Consider the following 10,639-nt stretch of genomic DNA (forward strand, 5'->3'; position numbering starts at 1 on the left):
TTTCTGTTACTTTGTTCTTTACACAAGTGGAGATTTAATATTTAATTTACAAAGTTATTATAAGTTTGTGTGGGTCAAGACAATCAATGCATCTGTACAAAGGTCTTAAAGAAAGCTTTCGTCTTGTTAGTTTTCCAACTATTTTCCATCATGTGAACTTTGGCCAAAAGAGTCATCTTTCTTGGCTCTTCTGAGTCTTTTTGGCTTAAATATTCTCATAGGGTAGACTTTTAAGTAATGGGTCTTCCTTAAACTTGAGAAAAACTCAATCCTTTTTTTTGACATGTATTGTGAGTTTCTTGAATCTTGAATTGCAAAACATGTCATCTTTTAGTGGTCTAGAGATTGGTTTGGGTGTCCTCTTTGGATGCATCCTCTTGGTTCTATCTGCTGAGCTTTGCCATATTCTATGGTGGAAAAAGAGGGTCTCCAATAACACAGAAGATGTTGAAAACAAACATTTTTCATCTTCCAATATTACCCCTAGAACACACTACTCTTCTTACACTTCTTGTTGGAAAGCCTCCAAATCCTCCAACACCCAAGAAAAAGATTTGCAAACCCATATCAAACAACAAGATTCAGACATGGGTGTGGATAAAGAAGGATTGGATGATGAGAGCTTGGATCTTGAGCTCATGAGGCTGCATAACCTAGGTGGACCACCTAGGTTTCTGTTCACAATCAATGAAGAGACCAAAGAAGATTTGGAATCTGAGGTGAGCAAAAGGGTGTCAAGAACAGGAAGTTTAAGTGGCATTCTTGATACTTTGGACACACCATTTTTGTCTCCTCTTGCTTCACCATTGAAGGTCCCACAACAACACAATCTGGAAGCTTATAATCACCATGGGCTGAATCCTCTGTTTGACTCCAATGAATTTGGTTTTAACAAGATGAGATCTTCACCACCACCCACATTCAAGTTCTTGAGAGATGCAGAGGAGAAGCTTTTGAAAAGATTGATGCAAATGGAAGGTGAGAAAAAGGTAATCACCAAGAATATGGATAAAGATTCTCCAAGAAAAGAAGAGGAAAAAGATGGTGCTTTTGTGAAATGTGTTGTTAGTAAGGGCAAAAGTGAAGGTGGGCATCATCTAGTTTCAACAAATTCAAAGGTTCTTCCATTGCCTTGTTCTCCATGACTCCATCTACTACAATGACCCCAAATGACAAGAATTGGTGAGTGGTGGATTTACCAATTCTAACGTTTTTCTCTCCTTAATTTGCTCTGTTTGATTTATTTCTTGTATTATTTAATATGGTAAAAGGAATATATACTTGTGCAGTGGTGGATTTAAGAATTTTTTTCGGGTGGTGCACTACTTAAGATGCTTCAATTTCATAGAGTCGGGTATAAAAAAATTTTGGGTCGGTTTGGGGTTCGGGCAAAGTTCATTACACAATAAAAATACGATAAAATAATAAAAGACTTCTAAGTAGATATGGCCGTCTAATTTCATCTTTTTGACTTGGGTGATAAGATGAAATTGGTTGCCTTTCGGAAGGATCCCATGAAAGATCATCCAAATTTATTTTTGACGGTTTACTACTTGAAGACGATGATCCAAGGTTCGATGGTTCTCTTTGGAAATATCTCGTGTTGTCCATAAAAACTAAGAAACTAACAAACTAACAAATTAAAACTAAATTTAGCAAATAACTTAACAACTAACAACATAAAAAACAATTAACAAGAACAAGTAATTAGCATTTAACAAATGAATGTGAACAAACCTTCAAAGTGGGAGAATTCGAGCTTTAAGGAAAACTAGAAGGCTAAAGGCGTGTGGAGTGTGGCTGGCCGGAAAAAGAGAGGGCCAGCGGCAGTGGGCGGTCGTCAGAGAATAGGCCAGGCCGTTCGGCGATGCCGCGATTGTATGGTGGTAGGACTGGCAGCCGCAGGTGGCTGTGTGTGGGCGTGAGTCGTGAGAGGCAGCGGCTGATGAGTGATGTGTGTTAAAACTGAAAACCCTAAATTGATATCACATAAGGCTTAATTGAAAAAAAAAGTTCAAAAAAACGTATCAAAACCGGATCGAACCCGCGACCTAACACTTACAAAACCAAGTTTTTACCAATAGACCAGCTCTTATAGTTGAAAATGGGGTGGTTCCTTCGTAATTTATAAGGTGGTTCCTATAATATTTTCTACACAAAAGTATACTATTATTTCGAAACTCGGGTGGTTCCTCGGAACCACCCCTTTCTATATAAATCCGCCCCTGTACTTGTGTTTAATCCAATAGGTAAATATATAAGTCGGTAAGAACTAAGAACCATCCACAATCCAAGATTACCAGTGATGTTTTGTGTCAAAGACGTAATTGTTGTTGATTTTAGTTTTATAAATTCTTTTAGGTAGCCGAGATTTATTTAATACCAAGAAGAAATCCTAACGAGCTTTTTTACGGATTTGGATGTGCAGAGTAAAAGCTTGTTCATGACTGTTATGATCTCCTGATTCGACGAATAACATTCTACATCGTGCAATCTCTTTTGTTGTTAGAATCTAAGATATCATTTGCAATGTAATTAACTATTTACTATTTACTTCTTTGTAGGTAAGTTTATACTTGACCATTATCCTTTTCGTATTTATGTAATCTAAATTTTCATAATTTACCACCTAAGTTTATACTAAGGGACACGAGGGAAAGCTATTTACTATTTTCAAATTTATGTAATCTCATGTTTGTATTTGGTGGGGTGGTAAGGTGGTAAGTGAAGCATAATATTTAGCTGGTAAAAAAAGTAATCTAAAATCTGAATGTTACTCGGTTTCATTAATAACAAAAAAATAATAATGAACTTGTAATTACTTAAATATTGATTTATAAGAATCTTTGATTCTCATTTTTTACATTTATAATTCATTACACAGTTTATACATTACTTTTCACCTTTTTTAAAAGTTATATATATATACCGCACTATAATAATTAAAATATACAAGTAATCGCCATTGTTTACAGCCTTCAATTCAAAGTTAGCAACTTAGCATCATTTGTATCTTTTTGCACAAAAGATTAAAAGTGTTACGAAAAACACTCTAGCATTAACATTAGAACTCTACACTATTATAGTGTGATGGAATTGTATTAAGAAAAGTGCACCAAGTTGAAAGCATCACTACACAATGCACTAACACTCAGTTTCAGTATTAAATGCTTAATCGTTAATATCTAATACTTTATGTACTTACTAGTTTTTATCTTTCATATTACAGGGTTGTTTTACATTATTTGTTTCTAGTATTTATATATTTTTTTTTATCTTAATATTGTTTATTGTAATATGATTTGATAATGAAAATATTTCACAAATAAATGAGATATTATAACCCGGTTTAAAAGATATCTGGGTTTGGTGAGACCCATGACCCGCTTAATTTTTTTACTATAAAATTGTTTATTAATTATAAATAATATCTTTTTTTAAAAAAAAATCAGATATTAATTTTTAGTATATCCTTATTTTATAGGATTTTCACAACAAATATTTGGTGAGACTAATTTTTAATTTAATGAGATGTTATAACCTGTTTAAAAGCTATTTGGGTTTAGTGAGACCCATACCCATGAATTCGGGTCAAATACATAAGAAGCATTCATTTACAAATAAATCAATCTGGTGGCTTGAGAGAAGGCAGGAAGTAACCAGAGAGCTTTTAAATGTTTCGTTTATATATATTACTAGTTTTTATCCCCCCGTATTATGGGATTCTTTTAAATTAATTTTTTTTTAATATTTATATATATTTTTTTGGTTTTTAATTTTATTTATTATAAGAAAGTTAATAATATACTTAGGAATTGATAAGGAAAGAGTTTCACAAATAAATGAGATGCTATAATATGGTTTAAAAGCTATATGGGTTTGGTGAGATCCATGACCCGCTTGTTTTTTTAACTATAAAATTGTTTGCTTAATATTAATAATATCTTTCAAAAAATCGGATATTAATTTGTAGTATATCCCTATTTTATAGGATTTTCATATCAAATATTTGATGAGATTAACTTTTAACTTCAAGAGATGTTATAACCTATTTGAGGGCTATCTGGATTTGGTGAGACCTATACCTGTGAATTCGGGTCAAATACATGAGAAACATTCATTTACAAATAAAGCAATCTGGTGGCTTGAAAGAATGTAAGAAACAATCAAAAAGCTTTTAAAGGTTTCGTTTATATACATTTAAGATATTATAGATTGATATTATGTTTGAAATAAGTGAATAATCACTACAAATTTAACATAAAGACTTAAATAAAATATATTATCATATTTTTTTCATCAATGTTGTCAAAAGTAATATTTAACTAGGATAATATCCCATGTTACACCGGGTGGAAAACGTATTAACAAACAACATAAAATATAAACTAAACATTCGGTCAACACAAATATTTGACATAAGTTTTTAACCCTCAGATGTTACAAAAGATGTTAAACTATATCTATAACATAAAAAGAAAATACTTTATAAATAAACAATGCAATGAATAATAAATAATATAACATAAATAAACCATTAGACCTGAAAAAAAATAAAAAACACATATTAGTAAAAGATTTTGTAATATTAATTGAAACCTAAGTTTACAAATACATACCAACTTTAAAATGTATCACATTAAGTTTTCGAAAATCTCATTGTAAACAGCTTTATTTAATTTTTTAAATGTTCCTAATTGTTCTAAAGAACGTTTTTTTCTTTTTTCTTTTAGAGTGTTTTTTATAAATAATTTTCAGAGATATCTATATTTTTATAGCATTTTTCATGTCATTTCTTAATAAATAAATAAATAAAACTTAAAGAACATTCGGTTTAATCACCATTCACCGGCTCTTCTTCTTTCCTCACGAGTAAATTAAATCATTGACAAGGTGGTTATTAATTAGAATAAATAGACTTGATCATGGAGTTAATTACATTAATTTGAATAAATAGATTTAATTACAGAATTAATTGAATTAAATTGAAATGCTTATTTTAATTTAGTGGATTAAAAATAATTATGAATATGTGAAAATTATTGATATGAAAATGTGATTTCATGGAATCCTATGTGAATAATAGGCTAGAATAAGGACATGTGGAGAGAATCATCTTATTTTAATATATTAGTAAGATAGGTAAAATGTATATAAATGTAGGTGATGTAACCGGTAAAACATTAGTTACAATAAAATTTTATAAAGAAACTACAAATACTTAAAAATGATGAGAAGACCATGTTACACTCTCACTCTACAATTACTTACATTCTTGCAATCTTGCTACTCTTTACTCTTCCATGCATATATTTATTCTTAAGGCAGGAGTTGATCATAAAAAGAAAAATGTTTTTTTTTCCTCAACAATGTTTTGTTTTGCATTTTTGGTGAAATTTCCTCTTATCGTAAAGGGATTTTGATACTTATATGATAAAATGGGATTGTCATGGTTTAAGACTTTGGGTATGTTTGGTATGAGGTACTGGAGTAGATGAGGGAATGAAATGGACATGACAATGGAATGGACAAATGAATGAAATTGATCATTACCATTCCATTGTCATGTTTGGTTACCATGTAAGAATGAAATGATTAACCTTTATTATTATTAAAATTTTTATTAGTAATATATAAAAAATAAATAAAAATAAAAATAAATAATATTAATAACAAATGAATATTTATAATAACTATTTTTAGGACCCTCGTGCTGCAACTAGATCGTTAAACCGTATATGCGTTGTGAAATGTTAACTAATCAAATTTAAAAAAATATATACTGATAATATAGTAATAGTTCTAATATAATAATAATTATAATATAATATACAAAACAATAATGACAATTTTATAATAATAATATAATAACTATAATTGGAAAATAATAATAATTATTATTATAATATAACTATAATTTTAGAATACTAATAATAATGATTGTTGACTTTTTGACTTTTTCATTCCTTGAAGGAATGGAAAAAAAAATACCCATACCTAAAAGAATGAAAATCTTAAAAATGGAAGGAGTTTTATTCCATTTGAAATTATCCATTCCATTCATGCATGGTAACCAAACATGTTTTTTTTTCAGTCTTTTGGAATGACTTATTACATTCCACCTTCCATTCTTCCATAACAAACACTACATTTGTCTAATTGCAAGTAATGGAAGAAAAGCTATACATTTTCCAATACTTGTTTCTTAGTCAAATGCTTGGTGAATTGCTTTTTTTTAAATGAATAACGAATAAAACCCAGCTACCCGGGATAATCAATTGGCCAAAGGCAACCCCATATGCCCATGAGCACAAACAACGCTGAGTAGCCAAATCCCAGCATCTCCTGTTCCAGGCAAAACCTGCCGCATGAAGGCCTACTACGGTAAAACACAGTTATGATTGCATTCGAACTTGAGACTTTGCGACCTCTAGCCTAATTATTCACTTCCCCTCTAATATCAGTTGAACGTACTTTCCAAAATCAAGCTTATTTCAAAATTAGCTCGTTTGTAAATGAAACAGGCCCAGGTTAAGATAAGCTAGCCTGTTTCTCTCATTAAATTAAAATTAAAATCTTAATATACATAATTAGCTATAAATTTTAAAAGTTATGCATTATATGTATATTTTAAAAATTATATATTAAAAAATTTGTATTGTTTTAAATGGAGTTATAGAGCTTAAAAAAGGCTTGAGATGAATGGATTGGATGTATGCGTGGGCTCTTGGGTGGACAAAAGTGAAATTGCACTAATTTTGACGTTATTTTATTAATTTTGTGAAAATAGCGTTAAAAATGACGGAAGGTTAATCAGGCATCATGTGGTGGCGTTGATAGCCGAAAGACAAGGCTGCATGCACCAATCGACTTGGGTGTCGATGGTTGAGTGTTTTGTGCCTTACGTCCAAGGCTTGATGCAAAACCACTATTGAGCCGAGTGTCTCACTGGAAGCAGCCTCTTTATTCCTATGGGATAGAGGTAAGACTGTCTACATCTTACCCTCATCAGACCCTACCATAGCTTTGCTATTTGTGGGATTTACTGAGTACGATGATGATGATGATGATGATGAAATGGATTGGATGTGAATTAAAGTTGTGACTTGTTAAAGCATGAGATAAATCATTGTCCAAGAAACAATACTGTTGTATTTGACGTGTTTGCAACGTGTCAAAGGAGAAAACCTATATGGGTAGAATTTTAAAAAAATTATTAGCACGCGTGAATACTTAGTATTTTATGATCAATTCATGTTATATATACATGTACATGCATGTCGGAAAAGACGTTGGAAAACACAATTTCCTACGCTTTTCTGACGGAAAGTTGCGTAGGAAACACACCAGTTTCAAAGTTGTATACTATATTCATCCTTTTGTTGTTTGCATATGTGAATACCCCTATTTTTCTTAACATGCGTATGTGCATACATTTTATTAATATTGTGACTGCATGGATATACATTTATTTCGTTTGAATGTATGCTACATGGATGTGGTTATTTTAATATAACTTTGCATGTGCAAATGGATGCTACGAGAAAAGTGATGGAAGTTTAATTACATGTACATGTTTAGGGGTATTCATTATTTAAATCACGATTGAATATCCTGAAATTTGAACCGAAACAAAATTGAGTAACCTGACATTCGAGCCGAACTGGGTTTGAGTAGTCCGAAATTTGAACCAAAATAATTTGAATTATTTTTTTAAAATTTATATTCAATTAACCCAAATTCAGTTTGGACACCTCTAGATTGCTACACATGTCTAACTTAGTGAAAGAATATTAGTAGAGAACTAGAGATGGAGAAAGTAAATAAGTGAGTGAGAGAATTAATTGAAGTGACATCTGTTACCAATTACCATATACGTCAGGAAGGCTTGCCAACTATCATCATCACCAACTGAATCATCATCAGCTAACCACCATCACTTGAGCATCATAAACCGATTTTAATGATTGTTCTAGGGTTCTGATGATCTTAATAAATAAGGGTTTTACTAAAAAAAAGGTTCCTACATGCTCAATCTAAGGCTACAAAGATTTGGGGACGAAAATGCTAAGTTTTCCGGGAAAATGTGAGTTTTTCGGTCAAAAACGTTTTTCCGATGACATGTAACTAACGGCGTTAGCATTTTGTTAGTCGCGAACCGTTGGGAACATATATGATAAAGGCGAGATCGTTATCAGCCAATTCGTTAGTTGGGATCGATAACAACCAAAAGATGATAGCTGAGATTAGTAAAAATCAACAGACCATTTTTTTAATAGCATTTGTAACCACCCCTAATAATCGGGTGAGCCTTCCTAAGACGGGATGCCAATCGTCACACTGTTTCGATGCTTCAGACCTGACTCACCCAATAACACCATCAAAGAGGAATCTCAAGCCTTAAGCGAGATTGGTTTTACAAATTATGAGCTATGAATTGAAAGCTCCTATACATATTATCTATTTGGGATTTCTTAGAACAAAGGAATCGTAGGTGGTTCAATTCCATCGTTGTAAATTATAATCATGTTTTCCTCACATGTAATCTGGTTGGAAGATTGGATTAAAGTGCAGAATGATACATCTTTTCTAAAGTTCAAACTCTTAATTATTTAATTAACACGTTAAAATATATGGTGGGTGGGCTTTTGATAATCACTCCTATTGAATGATGTGGTGTCTTCGTCACTCTTATTGTTTGCACATGCTCTTGTTCTTTCAATTCTATGCTCTACTGCTTTAAATTAAACTTTGCAAAGGCTTAGTTGCAAAATCCCTTAAGCTACCTACTTTAGACAACTTCAAGTTTAATCACATGAGATGTAAATTAGCTTCAACGAATGATCCACTATATGACCTGACCATGTATCCATTAGGTACTCGAACAAGAGATTCTTCTCTATGTTTGAATTGTGCCGGCAAGACACATGTGAAAGTAACTTTATAAAACTTTACAAGAATATTAAGTGATTTCAAGAATACAACCCTTGTCATAATAATAACACTCATTCATGGTTAAATGCAAAATGCCCTACACATTTTTGACTAGAGTTAGGAAAAAGCCAATTGAGAGAAGTTAGTTAAAGTGAAAGTGCCGGCGGATGCATTTTGAGTGGAGTCATTTTACCCAACAATTAACTAACAAATGGCATTGTCAACACCCAATATCGCTTAAATCCTGACCAAGTGATTTCGAAAAAGAAAATTATTAACGAAAGAATAGCTAAACAATATAGCTGTTGAATAAGTAGAAGCTATCATTGGTTTCAACAAACTAATGGCATGGAAAAAAGATGTTTGGAATTGTTTATTAGTTAGGGTGAACAAAATAAAGCAATAAAACCAAACCAGTAGCAGGGTCTAAAGGGCGGAGCCCTGACTAAGGTCGACATATTAGATGCTATGTCAAAATGGTCGCTCTCTCAAGAGAAACCTTAATTTCAAATTGGAAGCAACCATCAATAGTTTCTGGATCCATTCCCAGTAACCAAATTCCCCCATCAATTGGTCAATTACGCATTTTTCATCCGGTTCGAAATTCTCACGTAAAAACCGTACTAAATTCTTGCCTCGTCTAAGTTTTATTCGATTGAGTATTTAAAGAACCACCAAACAATTTCAATTTGAAAGTATCATACGACTTTTAGAATCCAGAAAGTTATCACAAAATTCCCCAACATCAATTTACTTAAGAAAAAAATGAAAATTTTGAAGTTTGAGTATTGAAGTATGCCATGATTGATTAAGAAACCAAAAGTTAAGTTAGCAGATTATGTTGCATGTTACTTATTTTAGGGCTAGGTATGAAATTTCATGTCGCGCTAACTTTGCAACGAAATTAGATCTACTTATTCTAATAAAAGAATACTGCGGGGCACGCGTCACTTGGAGATTCATTCATAGCTTAAATTTTCCCTTAAATTATTCTTCTGTTTTTAATGAAAATATATTTATGTCAGTGTAATTAAAATATATCAATGCATCCTTTAATCGAATAACCAATTACCTAAATTATAGAGATTAAAAATATGCGAGTATTTATATCAATGTAATCAAAATATTTATATCTAATGAAATCAGATCTAACTTTTTTTTATTAAATCAATTTATACACTTTTGGGTGTAGGAGATGAATGTGGTAAAATTTAATTAATGGTGTTTATAGGTCTAAGATGATAAAGACAAAAAAAAATATGAATGCAACATATTCATTCAACCTTAATGATGCATGGTGTTTTTATCTATCTTTTCCGAAACTTTAATGCAAAAGCATGTTTTATTCATACTAATTTTATATATAATATTATTTTATTATATCATTCATAATGAAACATTTTATCATCTTTTGTTAGAATTCGTTATTTAATTAAAAAATATAATTACAACTTATAACATCACTTGATATAGTTTTGTCATGATTATGTAGAAATTGCGTTAGAATACACCACGTATTCGTATGAACATTATAAAACACAATTTAAACTTATGAAATCATTTAATTTGATAAAATATAGTATTTTTTTAAATATAATAAGTTAATTTCTATTGCTTAATTATATTTATTTTAAATAATTGTATTTGAAAAAAACACATCAACCTTTCATTCTAACCTTCATTTTTGCATAAAACATACAAACTT

The 10,639-nt window shown here is 31.0% G+C and overlaps 1 protein-coding gene across 1 annotated transcript; it reads left to right on the plus strand.

Moving 5' to 3' along the window:
• The first annotated feature begins 320 nt into the window (after positions 1-320).
• LOC143605958 (uncharacterized) lies at positions 321-1,145 on the plus strand. The gene has a single exon (XM_077081890.1). It carries the CDS (start codon positions 321-323, stop codon positions 1,143-1,145), a length of 825 nt encoding a protein of 274 aa, XP_076938005.1.
• The last annotated feature ends 9,494 nt before the right edge of the window (positions 1,146-10,639 follow it).

Source organism: Bidens hawaiensis, unplaced genomic scaffold (assembly GCF_021521415.1).
Source record: "Bidens hawaiensis isolate Kalapana, Puna unplaced genomic scaffold, B.hawaiensis_p1.1 tig00072169_1, whole genome shotgun sequence".
NCBI classification, from domain to species: Eukaryota; Viridiplantae; Streptophyta; class Magnoliopsida; order Asterales; family Asteraceae; genus Bidens; species Bidens hawaiensis.